This window comes from Indicator indicator, chromosome 8, assembly GCF_027791375.1.
Source record: "Indicator indicator isolate 239-I01 chromosome 8, UM_Iind_1.1, whole genome shotgun sequence".
In the NCBI taxonomy this organism is placed as follows: domain Eukaryota; kingdom Metazoa; phylum Chordata; class Aves; order Piciformes; family Indicatoridae; genus Indicator; species Indicator indicator.
In genome coordinates, this window is record NC_072017.1 from 1,553,284 (window position 1) to 1,578,202 (window position 24,919).

At 47.9% G+C, this 24,919-nt stretch overlaps 2 protein-coding genes across 2 annotated transcripts; both read right to left on the reverse strand.

Annotated features, from left to right (window-relative positions):
- Nucleotides 1-10,748: 10,748 nt before the first annotated feature.
- Nucleotides 10,749-17,937, reverse strand: TMEM165 (transmembrane protein 165). The gene is made up of 5 exons (XM_054383288.1): nucleotides 17,641-17,937; nucleotides 15,503-15,728; nucleotides 11,773-11,948; nucleotides 10,893-11,075; nucleotides 10,749-10,778 (listed from the first exon to the last, which is right to left on the reverse strand). Exons 1-5 carry the CDS (start codon nucleotides 17,935-17,937, stop codon nucleotides 10,749-10,751), a joined length of 912 nt encoding a protein of 303 aa, XP_054239263.1.
- A 2,161-nt stretch (nucleotides 17,938-20,098) lies between these two features.
- Nucleotides 20,099-23,799, reverse strand: SRD5A3 (steroid 5 alpha-reductase 3). Its single transcript, XM_054382909.1, has 5 exons — nucleotides 23,585-23,799; nucleotides 22,844-22,995; nucleotides 21,879-22,073; nucleotides 20,978-21,100; nucleotides 20,099-20,393 (listed from the first exon to the last, which is right to left on the reverse strand). The coding sequence occupies exons 1-5, from the start codon at nucleotides 23,797-23,799 to the stop codon at nucleotides 20,134-20,136; spliced, it is 945 nt and encodes a 314-aa protein (XP_054238884.1). The 3' UTR covers nucleotides 20,099-20,133.
- Nucleotides 23,800-24,919: the final 1,120 nt, after the last annotated feature.

A 24,919-nucleotide genomic window follows, 5' to 3' on the forward strand; every position in this document is an offset into this window, starting at 1 on the left:
GGGAGGCTTCTCCTCCAAAGGGGTTTCTGCCACTCTCTGGGCTGCAAGAATTGTCAGAAACCTGCTTCTGTAAAGCTCTGCAGAGGTCCTGCCTTGCTCTGCTGCCCCTGACGTGCCACCCCACCTGCTCCTGAATGAAGCTGCACTGACTAGAGGGCTGTGCTGTCAGGATTTTTGCTTTATGGAAGAGAGCTTAAATCATTATTTTAATTTTTTTTTAACCAAGTACCAGAATATTTTAGCACTAAAAAAAAAAAAAAAAGAAGAAACCTGGGAGAGCTTTAACAGTGCTGTTAGAACTATTGGCTATGGGGAAAGCAGGTTTATTATTAAGCTGTTAGACTGACAGAAAGTAGAGATGCCAGCCAGCCACTTAATGATGCAGCTTTCTTACAAAGCTTCATTTAACCTTCTCTTCCCATCTGCCCCTTGCCAGCTGCTCTGCTGTGCTGCTGCTATAGGGCTGTGGGTTAAAAGGCTCAACTGGGTGAGACCCCAATTAGATGCTACCAATAGCACGTGGCTGCTGAAAGACAGCTGCAGAGAGGAATGCTTTGGCCAAGGAGCATTTGTAACCTCAAGAGAGAGCTCCTGTGATCACAGAAACTCCCAGCAGGTGAGAGCAGGTGCAGGAGCTGGGGAGATTCCAAGAAACTGGAAAAACACAGAAAGAGTCCTGCCCCCGAGAGCAGGCAAATGTGTGACAACAGCCAGCAGGTAGAAGTTGGTGCAGAGTGTCTGCAAGCCTGCAGGTGCCTTGGTTCACAGCTAGTGACTCCAGAGTGTGTATTGGAGGGGGCTGCAGCTTCCTCTGTTGCTGAACCCTCCTTGCTCTTTCGTGGGAGGAGGAGCAGGCTTTTCCTTAACCAGGCTTTTGCTTCTGCCCCATTCAGTTACTGCAGTCCTAGACTTGCTACATGCTAACAGAGAGTGTGGCAAGGAGTGCTGTGATGCTGCAGGCTGTGCGAGAAGAGCTCTGACAGAAGGGAAGGAGCCTGTAGAGGAGAGGTGGAGAAGACACCATAGCTGCATGGAGCCTAGGAGACAGACACTGCCTGCCTGCAGTGGGTGAGGAGCTGAAGAAAGGCTTCTAGGATAACTTCAGAGAAAAAGAATATAGCTATTTTTATATGATATTTAATATATATTATATTTGTATATAAATAGAAAAGGATTCTAGTAGGAGCTCTCCATATGCCTTCCATTTCATCACCTTCTGCACTACGGTTCCAGTGTCACCACCACCTGTGGGCTTCTTGCCCACTGCCAAACACCAAAATGTAGTAACCCAGGATCCTTAGAGGAGCTAGGCTTAAGTTCAGCTTTATGTAAACATGAATCAAACAAAGCTCTATCAGGCAGGTTTTCACAGGAAAAACAAAAAAACAACAACAAAAAAGGCAATTCTCTTTAAGATTCCAGTAGCACTTTCTCTTTTATTGTTATTTTTGTGAGTACCAACAAGCACTTTACTGAAAAGACTCTTTGACAAATGCTCTATTTCTGTAGTCAGTGAAACTGTTCCAAAGGGGGGTGGGGAGGGGGAGGGAAGGGGGCATGGAGGACAAACAGGCAGAAAACTCTCAAGGGAGACATTTCTGGAAAATGTTTTTGGCTGTGGTGATCCTTTGAGGCTGCAGAGTGCCAGATTAAAAAGGCTTCCTCCAGCAGATGGCTTCGTGTTTTGTGTGGCCAGGGGAAGGGATTCATGCCGAAGGCTTCCTTCAAGGAGACCCTTTTAAGCTGCACCCTTGCCTATGAGAGAGAATCAGCCCGAGGCTGCTTTGCCTGCTCAGTGAATTCCAAGTGTCCCTTAGGGTTCTGATCCCTGTGGAGATGTTGTGGAGGTTTGAAGATGTGGCCTTTTGCAAACGCTTAAGTGGATTCAAAAGAGATTTAACCCAGGTATTATTCTATGTATTGGGTGTCCTGGCATCAGAGGATGCCAAATGTTGTCAGGTTTCAGAAGTTGCTCTGTTTGAAAGCAATTCTCGAAGCTAGATGTACAGTCAGAGGTGCTGGAAAATGGTTATTTTGGTTAAAAGGGAAGAGAGACTAGTTTTAATAATTAACCTTTTATTTTTTTACTTATCCCTGGTGGAAAAAAAAAAGAAATAATAAAAAAAGGAAATAAAAAAGGTTGAAGAGAATGAAGTGGATTTGGATGAAATAGAAACCTATTTAAATAAATCCTAGTAGGTGAGAGAACATTTGACTGTGTCTTGCTTGTCCAACAAGACCTTGCTAGTTGCTGGTTTGTTTGTTTCTTTTCACTTGTCATGATTCTGACACTACATTCCTTGTCTCTTGGGGTTTTTTTTAATTTAACAGGTGATTTTTTTTTTTTTAAACCTCTTGCTTCTGCTTCATGTTATTGTCATCTGCATGAGTTCTTGCCAGCATGGTAATGCTCTAAAACTGTACCTAAATACAGGAGGTGTGGGGAGGGAGGGAAACACAAAACACTGTCTGAACAAAAATTGCTGTGTGGCCTAATCTGGAGCTCCCCCCAGCCCCTTTCCCCCAGCTGAGACTGAGAGATGCTGCACTAACAGACAATCAATGGTAATTATTTATCAGGCACTGCTGGGAAGGGGCTTCAAAGCTGTCCCTGCTTGGAAAGCAGCTGGGAAGTTGTCTCTTTGTATTTTTTATTTTTAAACAAGAAAGGTTCAACAAAAAAAGGACTTCTTATTTATTTTGGAGTTTCAGCTGGAGTTTTTGAAGCAGTGTTCATTTCTCAGTGTCTTGGGTTTCACTTTCGTTTTGTATTTCTTTTTGTTTTGGTTTTTTTTTTCTTTCTCTTTTTTTTCTTCTTTTTGTTTTTTTTTTTTTTTAATCTGGAATTTAGATTTGTATCAAAAGGGAGAACCAGAAGGAGCCCTTTAGTACCACTCATGTTGACGTCAGGAGCTGTAGAGCCACCTCCCTGGTGTTCATGTGACCATTACTAACTGTCAATTTTTTAACTGAATAAATGTAACTCATTGACAATTTTGCCTTTTTTTTTTTTTTGGTAGCTTCTAAGGAAGTTGGTTTGGGTTTGGTTTTGTTTCTTTTCTTTTTTTCTTTCCTCCTGCTTCCCTGAGTTGCTTGATGTTTGCTCCAGATTCCATGGTGAAGCCTCTGACCCTTCCCAACACTGTATCAAGGCACTCTTCCCCCCACCCCCCAAGAACCCACTCCTGACAAGTTGCTTGGTGTCAATTTTATCTTCCCTCCCCTGCCAATGACTTGTGAGATTTCAGTAAAAAAAACCAATGCTGTATTTTCCTTTCCTTGTCTTTTCTCTGTATCTCTTTATAAATCGATGTCCCACGCTGAAGGCCTGGAGCCCCTTGATTGCTGTGTGCCCATTACTGCCTTGCAGTGCACTCCTGCAGCCCCTCCTTGGGAGGGCACAGCTTGAAACTGCTTCTGTGCAGCCATACATCTACTGAGGCCAGGTCCAGTGTCCCCAGCATATCAGAAGGACACAGAGCTGCTGGAGGGAGTCCAGAGGAGGCCCCAAAGATGATCCGAGGGCTGGAGCAGCTCTGCTATGCGGACAGGCTGAGGGAGCTGGGGATGTTCAGCCTGGAGGACATTCCAGGGTGACCTCAAAGCTGCCTTCCAGACCTGAAGGGATCCTGCAGGAAGGCTGCAGAGGGACTTCTCATCAGGAGGTCTAGAGCCAGGCCAAGGGGGAATGGTTTGAAGCTGAGGCAGAGCAGGGTTAGACTGGAGCTGAGGAAGAAGTTGTTGAGGAGGAGGTGGTGAGACTCTGGCACAGGCTGCCCAGGGAGGCTGTGGCTGCCTCCTGCCTGGGGGTGCTAAGGCCAGGCTGGATGAGGCCTTGAGCAGCTGACTGTAGTTGAGAGGTGTCCCTGGGCATGGTGGGGAGGTTGGAGGAGATGAGCTCTGAGCTCCCTTCCAGCCTGAGCCATTCTAGGATTCCATATTTCCTGTGTCCAGTCCCTGTTCTCCATGGGGAGCAGCACTGCAGTGTTTGGATGCTGTGTAGCCCTTCCCTCAGCCTTCTCCCATTCTTTCAGCTCCCCTCCCTGGGTCTTTCTGCTGCTGCTGCCTTGTCAAACACTATTTTTAAATGAGCAGAGGTGGTTCCAGTGTCAGCTGGGCCAGAGAGAATGGAAGCAGACTTGCATTTAGTTGAGAGCACAGCTCCTTGGCACATGCAGCCCTTGCTGTGAAGGGCTTGTGTGAGAACTTGTAACTTATCAGGGTGGTCTGAGTGTTTCTCCCTCCTCTTTTTCCCACTGATCAAAGTGTAAACAACAATTTGAAATTAATTGACTGTTCAAGCAGAGGTGGGAGGGGAGGAAATCCTGGAATGAAGCTGACCTCCTGGAGCCAGTGCTGAAGCTGCTCAGCCAGTTTTGCAGTCTGCAGCCCTTTTCTTTCTGTCATGGCACCACAGCTGCCCCTGTGAGGATACTGGGAGCTAACCAACAGTTGTGCAAGCTGTGCTCACCAGCCACAACCCCTCCCTGGCACAGCCATCAAAACACAAGTAGCTCTAGCAGTGCTGCAGCTGTAGCTAAAGCCAGTCACCACCCAGCAGTGATAAGCAGAAGAGCAGGTAGCAAGCAAGATTTATCAGCTTGCTTCAAGATGAACTTTGGCATTACCACTATCTTCTTTTCCACAGCCTTATCAAGAAGAGGAGCTGTAAGTTCAGCTGCTGCCACACCTGGAGCAGTGCTGCTCAGAGGCACTTTGCTGCTGTGCAAGCTTAGAAACAAACCTCCCCGCTGTGCTTACAGGAAAAACCTGACGACCAGCAAGCCAAAGGTTAGCTGCAGCTGAGCCTCAAGCACCAGTGACGGAAATGCAGTGCTGGACTGCAGCTGTCCCAGGCTAACATAGCAACAAAAGCTGCCCCAGCAGCCTTCATAGCACACTGCCTCTTACCACTGCCAGGCCCTTTCGCAATTCTGTTTTCACTTGGGAAGTGGATTTAACTGATCCAGAGGAAATACACAGCTACATGACATGCCACAGAGGTGGAGAAGGGTATTATGGGTTTACAAAGGCCTACAGGGACAGGAGGAGAGCCAATGGCTTCAAACTAGAGCAAACTTTTAGATTGGATGTTAGGAACAAGGTCTGCACTGTGAGGGTGGTGGAACACTGGAACAGGTTGCCCAGGGAGGTGGTTGAGGCCCCATCCCTGGAGATATCCAAGGTGAGGCTGTACAGGGCTCTGGGCAACCTGATCGAGTTGAGGATCTCCCTGCTGGGGGTGGGGGGGGTTGGCCTGGATGACCTCTGGAGGTCCCTTCCAACCTCCCATGTACTGTGGTACTGTGATACTGTTATCACACAGGAATGGATCCAGATGGGGTTGGAAAGTTAGACTCTGGAATAGGCTGTCCAGGGAGGCTGTGGCTGCCTCCTGCCTGGGGGTGCTGAAGGCCAGGCTGGATGAGGCCTTGAGCAGCTGAGAGGTGTCCCTGGGCATGGTGGGGAGGTTGGAGGAGATGAGCTCTGAACTCTTAAGCTCCCTTCCAACCTGAGCTGTTCTAGGCATCTATGATTCAAAGTCTTTGTAGTGCTGACATTTATCAGTATCCAAAGTAAATCTCCTCACCTGAAGAACATCATCACTGTGGTAGGAGTTAGGGGAACCCTCAGAAAGCACTGCTGAAGATAACCCACATGGAGACACTGTTTTATTGATACTCTTCCAGATTACATTTCTATTCCTAAAAAAGAAAACCAGCAACACATCTGAATCTAGGAATTCCATTATTGTTCAATCCTGGCCCTAGAGCATTGTTAAGTTGGACCCTTTTATCACTGAAGGTCAAATGGTACCAGCTCCAGACACTGCCTATCAAGCAGGGTAGGTTGGTAATCACCACACATCCATTTCCTGATAAAAATCCCTGATTAGAAGTTTGCCCCTCCAAATTAAGTTGATAAAACCATGGGTAGCTCAGCCCCTCAAGTGGTACAGGAACTGCTCCCTGGCTTCTTGTTGCTTCCATGATCCAGCCTCAGGCACACCCTGGAACTGAAGTCCTTGGAGGTGGAGGGCAGCAGTTTTCTCTTGAACACCTTCTGCTGAGCAACATGGAACAAGACAGGGACTGCTTCAAGTAGCCTTCAGAATCAGCTTTTGAAGAAAGAGGAAAGGTGGCCATGGGTGACAGAGGAAGAAGACAGCAACCCTCAGTACTTCTGAGTTAGAACAAATCCTCACAACTCAGCTGAGCCAGGTGCTGCAAGCAAGAGAACCACACAAATCCCACCAAGGCAGCAGGCACCAAGGAATAAACCAACCAGGCCAGAAGCAGCTCTCCACTGCATAAGGTGTCCAGAGCTGTGCCAGTCCCATCAGTCATGGCTGGAAACACCTCAGTGTCTCATCTTCAGTGCTCCTCTCACTACAGTTCTGTACATTATATACAAAAATGCACAAGGACAGCTGCTGCTGAAGGCTTCCAATCCTTGGTTCTTTTGCAGTGATGAAAAAACCAGAATGTTAAAACCCGGAGTCTGGACTTATAAATAATGCAGAAAAAGCAAATGCTAGGAAGACAATGCCTCCTATGATTGTCACTGCAAAGAAAGCACAAACCAAAAGCAAATTAGACACTGACAGTTCAAACAGCTTCCATGACACAGGACAGATTATTTGATGGATTTTCTCTTTTAATGTCTGGTTCCTAAATCACCTCTCTGGGAATTTCTGCTGCAAACACTGGAACAGGTTGCCCAGGGAGGTGGTGGAAGCCTCATCCCTGGAGGCTTTTAAGGCCAGGCTGGATGTGGCTGTGAGCAACCTGATCTAGTGTGAGGTGTCCCTGCCCATGGCAGGGGGTTGGAACTGCATGATCCTTGAGGTCCCTTCCAACCCTGACAATTCTGTGATTGTCTGTAGCTCAGTGTCAGGATGCCCATCCTGCTGTCTAACTGCATCTACAAGAATATATTCTGGGTCCTTAGAAGGAAGCTTTCTGTCTCTTAGCACCTCAGACTGACACCTGCTGAGTATTTGGCTGTGTGAGGGAAGAGCACAGAATAGCTCAGGCTGGAAGGGACCTCAGAGCTCATCTCCAACCTCCCCACCATGGGCAGGGACACCTCTCAAACTAGACTCAGCTGCTCAAGGCCTCATCCAGCCTGGGAGGAGGCATTCACAGCCTCCCTGGGCAGCCCATTCCAAAGCCATCAGTTGTGAGTGACAAACTAATTAGCATTTCTGGCAGAGTTTAGGTAACTGTTTTGAAAGAGACAGCATCAAACCCACTCAGCTCCTTGCAATGGCCACAATCTGCTGGAGGCTGGGACAGCACTGCAGGAAAGCAGCACTCTAGGAGCTCTCCTGCTCTTCTCTAAACAAACTGACAAGCTGGATGGATGCTTGGACTAACCTGAGAGGGCTGCTCCTGTGGTCAGAGCCCTGCACTGAGCTCATTAGGAGCACATAAAATCATTGTTCATGAGCATCCTGACACCAGCTTGCCTGGTAAACAGACAACACAATGCACATCTCACTTTCTGTGCTGAAGGTTGGGTTGGTTTTTTTTCCCCCCACAGCTTCTGCAGCCACACAACAAATATTCTGAGTGAATGTTTACAGGCAGTGGCTGCAGAGAATCCTTCTGGGAGCAGGAAATCTCCTTCCATCACAGGGCTGACAGATGATGCAAGCTGCAACCTCACCTAAGGGAAAACAACAAGGAACCTCATTGCTCCTTCCTGTTACTGATAGCAGGGATGATTAAAAATCAAATCCAACCATAAAATGATGCCACTCAGAGCAGCTCTTCAAGCTTCTGGATGGCTGCCATAACTTGCCAGTCTGCAGTCCTCTTGGTCACCTGCAGGCCTGCACTCAGCATTGTGACAGTTTCTCTTCTCCTCTTTTCTTCACTATTCAAACTGCTGCACTGCCTTCCTCTGCTCTCCTACAAGCCAGCTAAAATGTGCTTCATCTGTGTCCAGCTTTCCACCTGGAGCTACAAACACCTATTAAATCAGGCAGCACATTAAGCTGAATTAAGGCCAGACCCCATCCTGGTGGCCCACACTCAGACTCTGCTTGGCAGGAGGGTCACACAGCCCTGGGAGCAGCCTGGCTTCAGCCCCTGACTACAGGTTGGGGTGCAGGGATGGAGGACACAGACCCCAAGCAGACCCCCAAAGTTCTGGGGGTTCTCAGATGTTTTTAGAAAAGCTGTTCCCAAGCACATTTGTACCACAGATGTTTTCACTTACCAGTCCTAACAGAAATTTTTTGTGCTATCATCCTCCCTCCTATAACTGCTAAGCCAGTGCATAGGCAGTGTCCCACTGTGCCTCCTACTGCCACACCATAGGGGTCCTGAGGGGAAAAAAAGAAACAACACAGAAGAGAAACATCAGAAGAGCTGAAAACCCACCAGGTCCTGTGATAACCTCCTGCTGTGAAGGAGGAGCAAGGCCTTGATTCCCTGATTGCACACTGTCAAGCATGGAGGATACTCCCTGGTGTCTCCCCAGCTCTGTTTATCCACTGCCTTCAAGAGCAGTGCCAGTGTACAGCAGCCAGAGCTTAGATCTAAACCTAAGAGCAGAGGTTCCAACCAAGAAGCAGCTTCAAGTATCTCAATACAGATCCAGAAATTGCTCTGCTGTACTCGAACAACTAAGCAACCTCTAGAGGAAAGGTGGCAGCTCTTGAGGAACACAATATGCAGCAGCTGAAAGGACACTAACAGAATTAAGAGAGAAAAATAGATCCATGAACTGCAAATGAAAGCTGGCAGCAGCCAAACCATCCTGACTCTCTTGGCCAGCTTCACAAACTTAGGCTCTGGCTCTACACTCTGCCCCCAACCACCTCAATCATCCAGAGAGAGAAGTGCAAAAGGAAGTACAGAGGATAACAAACTGTGTAGGATTTAAGTGCAGAGGGTAATGACCCACAGCAAGGTAGGAGCATGACTTTCTGCTGTAGAAAGATGAATGAGGGAAAGCGGAGCTGAATCTTCTGCACACCTCAGAGTATTAAGAGAAAAAAGTCTCAGAGATGTGCAGAGGAGGAAAAAAAAAAAGGAGTCAGAGAATGGGGGGAAATGCTGCTGCCATCACATGAGGAATGCATGAAATCTCCAGAGGCAAACAGCAAAACTCTCTAAGAGATGATATGGTATGAAGGAAAGACAAGAGTGCCTGGCCAAAAGAACCAAAGCCACAAGCTAGTGAGGAAAAGTGGCAAGCACCAAGCAGAGGCCAGGCAGGAAACCACCAAGCTTGGAAGCAGGACTGTGCTAGCAGAACAGACTCCTTCCAGGACCCAAAGGTCCTGCAATTCCCCATTTTCCTGTGCTCAGCAGTTGCCTGCACAGCCTCTACTGGCAGAGGAGGGACTCACTTCCACCACATTCCCTGGAGCCATCCTTGGAAGCTAACAAGTTCCAATGGCTTCCCTTAGCATGCTGTTGTCTCCAGCAGCTGGCAGCAGCTGAGGCAAAGCCAATCTAGGACACTACTGAGTCTCCTCTTCCCTTTCCCTCAACAGATGAGCTACTGATGTGTAAATTTAAGTTCTTCAGGACTGCTGTTAGGCCTAGGTTCATGGAGACAGACTGAACTCATTCTGCATGCTGTGAGAGCCTTTTCTCCTCCCAGGGAGCCCTGTTTGTTTGTTGTGGCAGGATGGACACCACTCACCCAGGGTAGAGTCATGCAGGGTTTTGTTTACTTTGCTGTGAAGAATGCATGGCCACAGCTGCCTTACACTGCTCAAACCTCCACATAAGGGCAATTTCTTTCCTCAGAAGCATTTCTGTAATGCTCCTGCCATGTATCTTAGTACTTTATAGAGGAGTTGTGGAACAAAGGAGCATTAAAAATACCTCACAGGTGAAATGAAAAAAGATCCAGACTGTAACCCCTCACTGATTTTGAAAACCAGTTCAAGATATCTCCAACTTATTTTTGGTAGTATTTGGTTGTGTAGCACTTGGACAAACACTTCATGTACTAAAGACAACATCCCACTGGCTTCAGCTGCTCAGTACTTCACAAACCAGACCAGAGTCTGATGGCCACTTCCTAATGGGACAAGGCAAATGCAAACCACCTGTGAGAAGCTGGCCTGAAGTAACTTCCCTAACACCACACAAGAACTTGGGAAGAGCCAGTAATGATTCCTCCTTTTCCAAACCAGCATGCAACTGCCTGAACAATGAGATCATCCTCTCCTCCTGCTGCTGTCTTGTTAGCCCTAAGAACCTTCCCCTGCACTGTCAGACTTCTGTCAGGTTCCTGCAGATTATAGCCTCCATCACACAGAATTGATTCACTCCTAGGGAAGGTCTGAAAGTGCACTGAAAGAAGGGGAAAAAATGTAAATGACCTCAATGCATGACACAGCAGAGACAAGCTACTTATGTTTATAAAAGACTGACTATAAGCCTTAATTGTCCTTTAAATATAGCAGAGTTCTACACACTCCAATCATGCTGATGAGCATTTAATTTACAGAATGTCTTCCTGCAAAGCAGTTGAGGGTTGGGTTTAGTTTTATACACTTAGAGGCACCCTTTTAACAACTTCAAGTCTGCTGGGATGAAGATCTCATTTTAAAGTGTTCAGGCTATGACCACATAGATCAAACAATCACCTGTTCTGCCACAACTCTGAGCACTCCCACCACAAACCAGTGGTGTTCAGCTGGATGATATACAAATCACTACTTCCAGAAATGCCTCTGCAGTCCCAAACATGGAGCAATAGTTTTAGCTTCAGTGTGTTTATGTTTGGGCCTTGGCACAGCTGGAATTCTGAGGTAGAGCAAGGCAGCAGGTGTGAACCTGATACATCCTGCCAGAGTGTTGTGTCCCTCCTGCTTCTTTGTGGCCAAGAGCAGAGCAGGCAGTGTGGAAGACAAGACTCACCTCTCTGGCAGCCAGGACGATGGTTGTCAGCTGGGAGCGGTCACCCCACTCTGCTAAAAACGTTAAAGTAAAAGCTTGCACAAAGATTGGGGATATGAAATGTAGCCACTTCTTCTGAGGTATCGTGGTGCCTGGGCCTGACTCCACATCTCCTGGCCCATTTGACAGTTTAGTTCTCTGAAGCTGTGAAGGAGAAGGGGAAAAAAGCCAATAAATACAAACCCACCAACCCTAAGATTAGAAATGTCAGCTAAACAAACTGAATGAAACAGTCCAAGCTTTTACTATCTGCAAGGTTATCTGCTGCATGAACAATGCTTTCCTGATCTTTTTAAAGCAGAGATCCTTCTCTTCCCTCAAAGTAGCTCTCAAATTAGGATTTGATTACACCAATGAAAGCCAAAAAACTTTAAAAGAAGTAATACTCCACAGACTGTTCCTTGGAAAGGGATCAGCACCTTTAGGAAGTTATTGTAAGAAGGATCTTTGCTGCCAGACTCCAAATCCCAGCATTAATCTGCTTGACCATAAAAAGAAATAAAAGCAGAGGCAAGATTGTTGATGGCAATGAAAAAAACAACACACCCCTCCCTCCACAGAAAAAGGCAAAAACCAACAAATAAAAACCCCCAACAAAATAAACCAACACATGGCAGCACCCTCTGGAAAAAGTCCCTTTCCTCCTGAGAATCCAAGCTTGCCACAGAATTGGAGTTACCTGTTTTGACAGCCCCCAGGGGCCACTTCGGTCCCATTTCCCACACCTGTGTGTGTCACAGACTCAGCTGAACACCCCACACATGACACATGCCACTCTGCAGCTTCCTGCCTGTGACTAAGTGCTTCAGCAGCCAGGCTTTCTGTAAAGTTGATCACTTACTTCCTCATCCTTTTTCTTAATCTCCGCTTGGACTTCCTCCAGCTCTTCCTGGCCCTCATCTGGACTCATTTTCAAGCCCTCCCGAAGCATTCTGATGCCAAAAACGGCAAAGAGAGCTGTTGACACATAGTATGTGTAGACACGAGGGATCACTGTGGTGGCATAGCCAAACAACACTGAAATGAAATGACAGTTAGAGAAATAAGCAGGAGGATCAGGACTGGTTTTCCACCCCCCCACATCTAAGAAATAATTGCTGGCAAAGTCTGCAATTCAGCTGCCCACTGATAAACACAGAAGTATTTTGCCTTTAGTTTTACAGAAGTTTCTAATTCAGTCTTGGAAGGTAACAGCACTCTGGAGAACTCCAGCTGCTGCTGCTCATGCAAGCACAGTGACATGCAGGCAAGGCACACCAGGCAGAGCTGATGTGCTGCTGTTGACAAGAGCCAGTCAAAGCAACATGATCTGTCCTGCCAAGGACTAGGCAAGCCCTGCTTTTCTCCAAGCATGCCATGAAACCATCACCTGTAATCATGCTAGATTAGCCATGCTGTATACCAGCTAATTCTGTTTCTGACTACATGCAGGACAGCATCTCCTTCCCATCTTTTCACTCATCAGATAAACTCAGAACTAGACTTTCTGCAAGTTAAAGCTACTAGACATACCCACAAACCAGCCAGCTGTGTGTGAATCCATGTCACAGAACGGCTCAGGCTGGAAGGGAGCTCAGAGCTCATGTCCTCCAACCTCCCCACCATGTCCAGGGACACCTCTCAACTACACTCAGCTGCTCAAGGTCTCAGCCAGCCTGGCCTTCAGCACCCCCAGGCAGGAGGCAGCCACAGCCTCCCTGGGCAGCCTGTGCCAGAGTGTCACCACCTCCTCCTCAACAACTTCTTCCTCAGCTCCACTCTAACCCTGCTCTGCCTCAGCTTCAAACCATTCCCCCTTGGGCTGTCTCTAGACCCCCTGAGGAGAAGTCCCTCTGCAGCCTTCCTGCAGGATCCCTTCAGGTCCTGGCAGGCAGCTCTAAGGTCCCCCCAGAGTCTTCTCTTCTCCAGGCTGAACACCCCCAGCTCCCTCAGTCCATCCTCACAGCAGAGCTGCTCCAGCCCTTGGATCATCTTTGTGGCCTCCTCCGGACTCACTCCAGCATCTCTGTGTCCTTCTTCTGCTGGGGACAGCAGAACTGGAGGCAGGATTGGAGGTGAGGTCTTAGTAGAGCAGAGCCAAGGGGCAGAATCCCCTCTCTTACCCTGCTGCCCACACTCCTCTGGCTGCAGCCCAGCACAGGATTTGCCTCTTGGGCTGCATGAGGGCACTGCTGGCTCGTGGGGAGCTCCTCAGCAATCAATCATCTTCCACCAAGTACAAATACCTGCACTTCACTCTTGCCCTCTCCCCCACACTGCCCACAAACACATGTGACCAGCTCTGATCCTTTAATTTCGAAGCACTGATGCCACTCAAAGACCAAAAAGCTATCTCTATAGTGCATCTACTTTTATGGGTATCTCAGACAATCAAAACAAGCCAAAAGGAGTTCTCAGATGACAAGAACTAAGTATCAGGAGAAAGCACTTCCTTTGTAAGTAAGACTAGCTGGTGGGTTTGGACCACAAAAGGCCTGTAGAAATGAGAGGAAATTAAAACTCCACACTTAACACTCCAGGCTGCTTGGGCTCCCCCTCACAAGTGGCTGTTGGTTTATTTCACATGCAATCAGCTAAAAGGAAACATATCACCATCTGGGTTGTCTTGCACACACTTCCTTAGCTGAAAAATGCACTCAGCAGTTACTGTCTGGAAATTAATCCACACTGCCAGTACCAAAGGTGAGGTTTAGGCTAAAATTAATCAGGCTGTGAACATGGCACAGACATGACTAACAGCATTAGTTGCACAGTTAAATCAGCCAAAAGGAGTTAAGGTTTATGATGACTGAAAACACTGAAGTAAAGCAATGCAAGAAACTGCACAAAAGAGATGTTTTTATTGTTATTATTATTATTTGCACATCTAAGCACAGATATAATGGAATCATCAGAATGGTAATGTAGCTTATTTTGTCAAGCACCACTTGGAAAAAAGACCCAAGCAGTAATTATGTGGAGCTACTGAATTGAAGTGAGCATGTTTTCCTGGAATCAAGGTGAGCAGAAATCCCAGGAATTTCCAGACACAGCCTGTACAGAGCAAGGACAAGAAAGAGAGGGAAGAAAATAAAAAGCTCCTTTCTGAAAAGGAAGAAAGAATTGGGGAGCTCTAACCCAGGGGGATAAAGCAGAAAAGAAAGCTTTCATTAAAAGACATCAAGAAAGGTTGGAAGAAGGACCTAGCACAGAAAAAGAGAGAGCCACAGGGGACAGGAGATCACAAGACTTACAGATGGTACTAAATAACATCAAATGAAGCAAGCAGTGCAGAAGAAAAGTCAAAGATTGTTATATGAAGTCAGCAACAGAAGAAATGTAGACAGTTACAGAGTGTAGATGGGAACTCCTTTGAGCCTGCAATAACAACTGCAGCAGTGTCTATACAGCAACAGCTCCACACCCCAAACCCATTCACACAAACACTTGCTGAGAAGCCTGAAGCCAGTCCATCAGCTCTCTCTAGCACATAAAACCCAACAAACACCATTTCAATTACTCCTGATATGGACATGGTTGGAAATGAGCACAAATACAACAGAGATTCTGCTGCACCTGATATACCTGAAGGTTGCTCCATTTTTACCATCACAGCTATGTAGGCACCCACAGCTATAAGTTTCCTTGAGTGCCACCTGCCACCTCCTTTCCTCCCAGCTCTTGGCTTTGTCAGTACCACCCATCCCAAAGGGCCATGGCATAACTTCATCTTCCATTTCTGCAGCTCCCAGCACAAATCCAAGCAGCTGCACCCACAGAGATACAGGTCAGATGAGGGAACTTTGTAATCATACTAAGAATCTTTTGCCTTAGAGGGCAAACCAGAAGTCACTCCCACATTCCCTTCAGGCACATGAACTTAAGGAGAGCTAAAAATAAAAAGGAAACCAGTGGCCCAAAAAATCAAGGAAAGTGCTTAAGCTCCCAATTTCATTCCTCTTCCTTAAACTCTTATTGAGGCCTATGGAGCACAAACACCTCATTAGTGGTAAGAGCCTAAATATTCAATCTTACAGAATTGTCAGGGTTGGAAGGGACCTCAAGGCTCAGCCAGTTCCAACCCCCTGCCATGGGCAGGGACACCTCACACTACAGCAGGTTGCTCACAGCCACATCCAGCCTGGCTGCAAAAACCTCCAGGGATGAGGCTTCCACCACCTCCCTGGGCAACCTGTGCCAGTGTCTCACCACCCTCATGGGGAAGAATTTATTCCTATCATCCAATCTGAATCTACCCATTTCTAGTTCTGCTCCATTCCCCTCAGTCCTATCACTCCCTGACACCCTAAAAAGTCCCTCCCCAGCTTTCTTGTAGCCCCCTTCAAATACCGGAAGGCCACAATAAAGTCTCCTGGGAGCCTTCTCCTCTCCAGACTACCCCAACTCTCTCACCCTAACCTCAAAAGGAGAGGAGCTATGATCCCCAGGAAAAACCTTCACACTCTTCTCAAACCAGAAATCTCCATCTACCTACCACCTTCATTTTAACTGCAGCTAAGATTTATTGATGAATAACACACCCAGCACATTTTAAGAGCTGAAAGAGAAGAGAAAAACCCAAGAGTGCTGACCTGACAAACACGTCATGAGTCCCAAGGCAAGCATGGCCCCAGCCAGCACCGTCAAACGGTTGTACCGCATGGCCATGATGGCTGCGATGAAGAAGGTCTTGTCCCCCAGCTCTGAAACAATGATGACTGAGATAGCAGCCACAAAGGCATGAATAAAGCCCAAATTGGTCTTGTCAGCAGGCTCTTCGTTGGCAACAGGAACTGGAGCAACCTGAGAGGACCCCTTCTGTACAAGGTGAGGGGAACAACAAAAAAACAAACCCCCCTGGGTTAGTTAGGCTTGAACATTTAGTTTAAGGGTTGCTTGGAGGTGGTGCTTGGGGATATGGTTTAAGGGTGAACCTTGCAGAGTAGGGTTCTGGGTTGGACTTGGTGATCCTGAGGGGCTTTTCCAACCTGAATGCTTCTGTGATAAGTACCGAGCCTTGTATGCCTCCTGCCATACCATCCTGTGCAAGGTGACACTTGCAGCACACACCTCTCATGTAGAATTCATGATCATTAACTAGTTACTTGCTGCTGCCTACCTTAGGTTGCTAGTTAGGCACTTAGCAAGCAGCTCAGATCACACACTTGTTAGAGCAGGACTTCACCATCTACGCTGTTGCCAGAACACAAGAACCACAGCTACTACAAAATGATAAGGGAAAAGTTGCTTTAGATCAGCTCTAGTATTAATGTCTTCACAATCCCTCTTATTTACTTTTTATCCTTTATTTTGCCCTATTATTTTTTATTTTATTTTTACCTATTATTTACTTTATTACTTTTTACCTATTATTCACTTTATTTACTTTATTCTTACCTATTATTATTTATTTATTTTTACCTATTATTCACTTTATTCTTACCTATTATTACTTTATTTTTACCTATTATTCAATTTATTACTGATTTTTAACCTGTTCTTCACTTTATTATTTACTTCATTTTTACCTGTTACTCACTTTATTATTCATTTTTGCCTGTTACTCACTTTATTACTCACTTCATTTTTACCTGTTATTCACTTTATTACTTATTTTTACCTACTATTTACTTTACAGCCTCGACCAAACCAGCAACTTTCTGATATAAGCATTCAGAATCAAACTTAAAGGACAGCTTAGAAGAAATACAAAGTCCTTTCAAAAACTATCAGGATCACTTTCTACCCTTCCCTTTGCATCAAAATGTTGGGCAAGTTTTTCATCACTTGCCTTTTTTTTCTTCCCCTTCCCTTTGGTACATACATTTTGTTTGTGGAAAACCAGCCTCAAGGCTTTTCCAGTGATCAAACCAGACCAGCACGCTCCAGACCTCACCTCCTCACTGTGCTGTTTACTTCAGCACAGATTAAGATATCTACAATCAAAACCAAGACCCAGAAGGAGGAAGCTGACGTTCACTTGATCAGAAAAAGGCTTGAGCAAGCTTGTTTCAGCACATCTACCAGCAGCAAAGACACTTCGGACGTGTTTTAACACTTCCCAGCATTCCACTTTTAACAGTGCTGCAACTCTCTGGGTTTGATACTCTAGTTTCCAATTTCTGCATGACACCAAGTTCCTCCACCCTAAATTCTTGGCATTTCTACACAAAACCTGGCATGCTCTATATGCTACACCAAGCCATACGTTAGTTTTTTTTTCAGGCCCCGTACCTGGAGGTTTTTAAGGCCAGGCTGGATGTGGCTGTGAGCAACCTGATCTAGTGTGAGGTGTCCCTGCCCATGGCAGGGGGTTGGAACTGGATTATCCTTGAGGTCCCTTCCTACCCTGACAACTCTATGATTCATCCCTCTGTGTGATCACTTGCCACCAGAATCTCCTTACCAACACCGCTATTTGAAAAGTTTTAACATAAAGAAGTTAATTATAAATACTGGGGGAGAGGGGAGGGGGAAATGGTAGGCTGAGTCGCACTAAAGCCTGCTTTTATCTGCTTGTGTGAGGAGAGATGGAGAGGTCATGCAAGACAGGCACAAAAATATTTATCTGGTGAAAAAAAAGAAAAAAAAACAACAAACATCTTCCCATGGCCGACCTAAATTCCTCCCTTTCAGTAGAAAAGAAATGAAAACTGCAGCTCCTGTTAAAGCCTTTTTTCTGCTAAAAAGGGAGGAATTCAGGAGGCCGATGGCCTCCTGCAGGCCGTACCCGCCCCGCCGGATGAGAACTGCCGCGGGGGGCAACCGCGCCGCTCCCGCCCCCGCGGCCCGCCTGAAGGAGGCAGAGAGGGAGGGACGGTTGTGCGGGCAGCCGGTGCGGCCCGTCCCCGCCTCGCCTCACCTCAGCCCGCTGTTCGGCTCCCTGAGCTGCTGCTGGCGGCGGCGGCGGCTCCTTCTTCCTGCCGGCCTCTTCCTCCGGAGCGGCTCGCAGCCCCGCCGGGGCCGCCAGCAGCAGCAGCGCCGCCGCTAGCAGCATCGCGGCGGCCCGCGGGAGCGGCGAGCCCATGGCGGCGAGCGCGGCGGTGAGGGCGGAGGGGAGGGGGGAGCGCGCGGCACGAGGCTCCTCTTAAAGGCGCCGCGTCAGCGCCCCGGCCCAGCGGCCCCGCAACCGTCCCTCGGCCGCTTCCTGCAACGGGCCGGCCGCAGCGCGCCGGGGCTGCGCCGCGCCCATTGGCTGCGCCGCTCGCTGACGACACTGCCCCGCCCCCTGCCGGCCTCGCCCCGCCCCTTGTCAGCCCTGCTTCGTCGGAATGCGCCCGGGATTCCGGCGCGCTGCGGTCTCCTGCGGGGTGGGGGGGAACAGCCCCGCAGGGCTCGGGATGACATCCGGGAGTTGGTGTCGAGCATCTTCTCTGTAATACTGCTGTATTTCATGCCTTGTCTAATATTTAAGGGTGAGGGGCTTCTTGGGTTTTGTTTGGTTTTTTCCCCCCTCTAGTCTCTTTCTTGTAAATCACTTAGGAGGGAGGCAAATTTCTGTGCATCCCTGTTGAGAATTCAAATCAGCCACTGCTTTAGAACTGCAAGCATGAAAACTGGTAGAGAAAGCTGTGGTGGAGGAATGAGTCATGCTCAGCAGTGGAAATAAACAGTCCCATTCTCTGCATTCTCTCTTTTGCACTGAAGTGATTTTCATTCATTGGTGAACACCTCATTGTTTATCCCTAGAAGTGGGAAATCATGGAAGGTTCTGTGTCCAGGGGTACAGCAGAAGAACATTTGCAGAAAATGAATGTTGGTTATGGGTGAGTCATCTGTCACCCAGTAGTGAGGGCAACTGGAACCCCCTGAGTGCTGGAGGGGGCAGGCAGACAGGATGCCTGTAACCAGGGCTACACTGAGTTTTTAACAGCCTGTTGAGGGCCCATGCAATGAACAGCGAGGTAAAGAACACACAGAAACCAGTAGCTGATGAGTGTTGCAAGACAATTCTTTACTGGGGGGGTGGTGTCACTCAGCACTGGGGTTTTTTTAATACTTAACCATGGAATATTTTGGTCCTTCTCTTGACAATGGAATGATTAAGGCTTGCATGATGTAGCATACGGATGCTGGTGGTTTCAGACTGTTTTCTACTTATCTAATTAAAACGATTTATTACACTTTCTTTCATTTTGATGTATTTTTTTTTTCCAAAATTGAGCTATGTATTTGCTAAACAGGAGTTAATTACATCCCACAAAATGTTGTGCTTCTCTGGGATCTTGCAACCCTCTCTCCATCACCACTTCCACAGCTTCAGTTCACCATGGAACATAAACAACCCTGTCCTGGGACCTCATCTTTCCGTATTAGTGGGGTTTTTGTGATAGCCAGGAAGCTCCTTGAGCTTGCCTCCAGGTAGCTCCTGCTCTACTGGCGTCCTGTTTACTGGACTGTTAATTGCTTCCCAGGGAGCAGCACATCCCTAGCCTTGCCCCGGGTGTTTACCCGGTGTGCAACAGGCAATATTAATAGGGGGGAGTGCCCCAGGGTGCACAGCCCTTAAATATTAGACAAGGCATGAAATACAGCAGTTCAAATTATTCCCTGCACTCTCCTTTCACCACACAGTATTTCACGATTGCACTTGGGCTTGCTGCACAACAGCAACTGTCCCATGCATAAGATATGATTAAACAGTAAAGAGCCAATTAGCAGCTCTTCAGTTTGAATTAAGGTCTTCAGTAGACCTTTTTTTAGCTTGTCTGATATGCAGAGATCTTAATGTTTCACAGAATTGTCATGGTTGGAAGGGAGCTCAAGGAGCATCCAGTTCCAACCCCCCTGCCATGGGCAGGGACACCTCACACCACAGCAGGTTGCTCACAGCCCCCATCCAGCCTGGCTGCAAAAACCTCCAGGGATGAGGCTTCCACCACCTCCCTGGGCAACCTGTGCCAGGGTCTCACCACCCTCATGGGGAAGAATTTTCTCCTAACATCCAATCTGAATCTCCCCTCCTTTAGCTTGGATCCATTGCCCCCAGTCCTATCACTCCCTGACACCCTAAAAAGTCCCTCCCCAGCTTTCTTGTAGGCCTCCTTCAGATATTGGAAGGCCACAGTAAGGTTTCCTCAGAGAGAACTTATTTTCCCACATAGGTAACATGGATGGGATGACAATGATGAGCTTTAAAGGTAGAATCAGAGAGCTTTAACAGAGTGTAGATCTCCTATCCCCTTATAGAAAACATTTTCTGGTTTGCAGCTAAAGAACTGTTCTAGAAAACAAATGGTATAAATGCTTTTCGATGCTTTGGGTAGGAGCTGAAGTGCTCCTGGTAGAACTCATGGCACAAAGCAGCAGCCAGTGCCTGGTTAAAAAGAACATAGATCACCACACACCACCAGGTCACGTTGTGAAATCCCAGCACGACAGCCATGGACACGTAGATGAGGAGCTCTGCAAAATAATGAGGGCAAGAAACTCTCTCAAACCAGTCTCCAAAAGGTACACTGTGGTTCAGGCTTACGACACTTCCTGCAAGGAAACAGAAATAATGTAGTGAGAATCCCAGAATTGGCAGGGTTGGAAGGGACCTCAAGGATCATCCAGTTCCAACCCCCCTGCCAAGAGCAGGGACACCTCACACTAGATCAGGCTGCTCACAGCCACATCCAGCATCAAACATTTTCACTCCCAATGACAGAACAGCACACTCCTTACAGTCACCACCATCATTCACCCCCACCTGAGCTGGCAGCCTTGCACTTCTCAATGAAATAAGATGTCACCCGTTGCTGGTGGTGCAAACGGAGTAAGAAAACCTATTTTTAGCCCACAAGGAGACAGAAGTGAGGTCCCCAGGGAGTGGCACAGGTTCTAAGCATTAGCATATGGCTGTCCTTGGGATGCTAGAGGATAGACCTTAATTTTAAGTTTCATAAAGCTACATATAGAGAGACACACAAAGGCCCTGTTCAATCATCTGGTCTCTTTTCAAGCAGCCTCATTTAATCTACTGAAAGTCTTACAGTGCACTACACTACAGGAGCTGAAGCTCATGTTCTAAGCTACAGGAGCCATAGAAAACAGGAAAAAATACTTCAGTAAATTGTTGTTACCTGATTTACTTTTTCTAAGCCCAGCTAGAATCACAAGACATCTGTGCTGGTGAAGAGAGGCCCAGATGTACATCACAACTCCTACAACGTGGTACCAGCAGACATGGACAGAAAGCTTTTTTCCTGAAAAAAATAGGTTTCATTAATATCTACCCAGGAAATAACTTTCCAAGCACCACCCCAAAACCTTCCACACATTTACTGAAATCTTGCTGTCTTACAAAATTCCTGTAGTGAGCCTCCAATTCCAGATGCTTTTATCTTGCACCATTTAAGTACTCTGCTGGTAGTTCCCTTAGCTGCTCTGTGTTAAAAGTCTCCAGTTTTTAATCCAGTAGCTTGAGGTAGAGCATGACATACAACTGATACACAGTTGAGAGTCTAGGACCTCAATATTCCACACTGAAATGCTTATCCTCATTAAAGGTCATGGCTCAGGTCACAGGATCACAGGATGTTAGGGGTTGGAAGGGACCTCCAAAGAGTCCAACCCCCCTGCCAGAGCAGGACCATAGAATCCAGCACAGGTCACACAGGAATGGATCCAGATGAGGTTGGAAAGTGAGACTCTGGAATAGGCTGCCCAGGGAGGCTGTGGCTGCCTTCTGCCTGGGGGTGGCTGAAGGCCAGGCTGGATGAGGCCTTGAGCAGCTGAGTCTAGTTGAGAGGTGTCCCTGGGCATGGTGGGGAGGTTGGAGGAGATGAGCTCTGAGCTCCATTCCAACCTGAGCCATTCTAGGATGCTATGATTCTGTGATACACTGAAATGCAGCTACTTCAAACCATGCCAGTAAGTATTTTCACATCTCCTCAGATAGCACACTGCTCACACAAGCACTGCTCTATGAAACCACAAATAGGAGCAAAACTGCATCTTTGGCTATAAATAGCAGACACTCACCTTTCCTGCTGCTGGTAGGCACTTGGCAGAGCAGAGTTGAGCCAAGGACAACGTAGTAGCCAAGCCCAAAGCAGTACTGCACGATATGAATGACGCCGTTGGAGAACACACTGGTCCAGAGGCACTCTGCCAGCCTCTGACAGCTGTGCAGCCAAAGCAGCAGGAGAGCAAGGAGCACAGAGAAGTGCTCACTACCTGCTTGCAGGTAAAAAACAGCAACTTTGAGACAGGCAGCAGCAATTTAACCCCCTTCAAGAAGGTTATTTCCCCCCCCTCCTCACAATAAAACGTTACCCTCATTTTAAGTTCACTGAGCATATCTGTGTATGTGTGGGGAAAATAGTTCTTTATGTGAAACACTGCTGACCACAGCAAAATTGAGAGACCTCACTGCTCTCTACCTGAAATGACATTGTGGAGAGGTTGCTGCTGGTCTCTTCTCACAGGTAATTAGTGATAGAACAAGAGGGAATGGCCTCAAGCTGTGAGTAGGTTTAGCTGGACAGTAGGAAACATTTTTTCCCAGCAAGAATGGTCAGGCATTGGAATGTGCTGGGCAGGGAGGTGGTGGAGTCCCCAAGCCTGGATGTGTTTGAAGGTGGTTTGGATGTGGTGCTTGGGGCTATGGTTTAGGACTGAATCTTGTAGAGTAGGGTTCAGGGTTGGATTTGGTGATCCTGAGGAGCTTTTCCAACCTGAATGTTTCTCTGATGCTGTGAAGATTACTTCTGGAACGTGCTAATGGCACTTTCTGCTAAGAGGACTGCTGAAAGCCACCATATCCATAAAGCAGAATGATTTATATCTTGAATAATGACAAAAGGACTTAGTATTCCAGCACAGTCACTTGGGGTCTAGTTTAGAAGCAGCTGGTGAAGTTGCATGTGAAGAATACAAATTCAGCACAGGATGGTAGTGCAGCTTTCTAATGTATATGACTGCCTCATAATAACTCAAACACTTACCTGTGTCCTCACTCTGAGAATCCCTGCTGAGAGCATGCTGCATGTGCTGAATCCATGATGGGAGCGATCCTCCGAGACACTCAGCTTGGAAAAGCCTGGCCAGCAGAAAGCCATTCCAGAGCACAGAAACCACATAAAAATGAGTAAACCACCTGTGGGAACAAAAAGAGTCTTCATTAATGTGCTCATTGCTCCTTACTCGGACTTGTAGCTGCAGGACATGCGTGCCTGATGGTGAGCACATTCTCTTTTGCTCCCCGTATCAGTGAGCAGTGAACTGAGGACTACAGTGGTACCACCTTACCTCGCTAACTGCGAGGAGAAAGTGTAAAACACACGTTGCAAAGGTGTTCCTCAATCCTTACCACAGTCATGACTTTATAATTTACACCACTGAAAGCACGTTCAAATCACTTGTCTTGGCATTTCCAGGCTGTTGCACCTAGCAGCACTTCCAGTTTCCTCAGTTCTGGTGGCTTTTAAAAGTTCGTAAATGGCAGCCTCATTCCTGTCCTGCGCAGGGTACCCACAGAATTGCTACTCTGCATACTCTGCACGTTATTTCCCACATCTTCCGTTGCATTAATTGCAATGGCTGTGTAGTTGCAGCTGCTAATTGCAATGTCAGTGTAGTTACAGCTGCATAAGCCCCGGGACACAAGGCAAGCAGCCTCCTGAGCCCGGCACGGCGGCCAGGACCCGCCCGTCACGGCGAGGCGCAGCCTCCTGCCGCCCCCTCACCTCTTGGGCACCTGGAGGCGGTGTAGCCAGGCCGGCTGCCGCCCCCCGCCGCGCTTCGTCTTCCCGTAGCGGATCAGATCCTGGAAGAAGCCGGAGACGCCGCCGCCGTCGCCATCACCGCCACCGGGCCGCCGCGTCGGGGCCTGCCACAGCAGCAGCGCAGCCAGGAAGGCGACGGCCAGCAGGGCCCAGACGGCGGCCAGCAACGCCGGCATGGCCCCGGCATGGGCCCCGCCCCGGCCCCGCCCACTGCCGCGGAGGGCGGCCGGGGCCCGGCGCTGGTGGCAGCCGCGCTTCCTCTTCCCGTTCTCGGGAAAAGCATGTCCTGCCTTGGCGGGGCAGGAAGGAGAGAGCCGGAGGAAGCCGGAGCTGTGGTGGGAGGGAGCCTATGCAGCCGCGCCGGAACAGCGCGGGGTCGGCGTTGGTGTTTGTAAGGTTTACCTTGGCAGCTCCCAGCAGCCACGCCGCCGCCCTCATAGCTTCTCGTTCAGGTCCTGAGGCGCCGAGGAAGCTGCTGCAGCGTTAGCAGCGCTGGAGAGAAACACAAAGCCGCTGCTTCTGCCGTGGTCTCCTCCGGTAACCCAGAAGTACTTCAGCTGCGGCTGCCCGGAGTCGCACCGAGTTCCCTGCTGAGGGCTGGGCTCAGTTCCGTGCTTACCGGCCAACCACCTCCTGCTTCTGTTATATCTATGTGGTGTCCAAAATTCGGAGTTCTGTTCCGATCATACTACAGGTTTTGTCATGACAGGAAGGGAAAACCTTTCCGTACCTTTCCGTTTGCCCTGAGAAATCAAGAAGCCAAACCCACTTGGCACGTAAGGGGGGGTGAAAAATGTCCTGTCCTCATTCCTCGTCAGGTGCCTGCAGGGATACAGATCAAACACTTCATCAGGCAAACCAGAATGTTGCTTGGCAGCTCTTGGTTTATCTGACCGAATGTCATGCAGTCAATTATCTAACTCATTGCTTCCAAGGAGATACTGAAAGATATTCCAAACTTTTCATAGATAAGAAAAATAATGATGCTCAACGTGGGCATGGTTATGCTAGAACTTAGTAATGTGTGATGGTTTGACCCTGGCTGGACACCAGCTGCTCACCAAAGATGCTTTGTCACTCCCCTCCTCAGCTGGACAGTGGTGGAGAAAATAAAACAAAAAGCTGTTGGGTCGAGATAAGGACAGGGAGAGATCGCTCCCCAGGTACTGTCACAGGCAGCACGGACTCTGACTTAGTTTTATTACCAGTCAAAAGCAGAGTATAACAATGAGAAACAAACCAAAATCTTACAAACACCTTACCCCCACCCCTCTTTTCTTCCCAGGCTTCACTCTC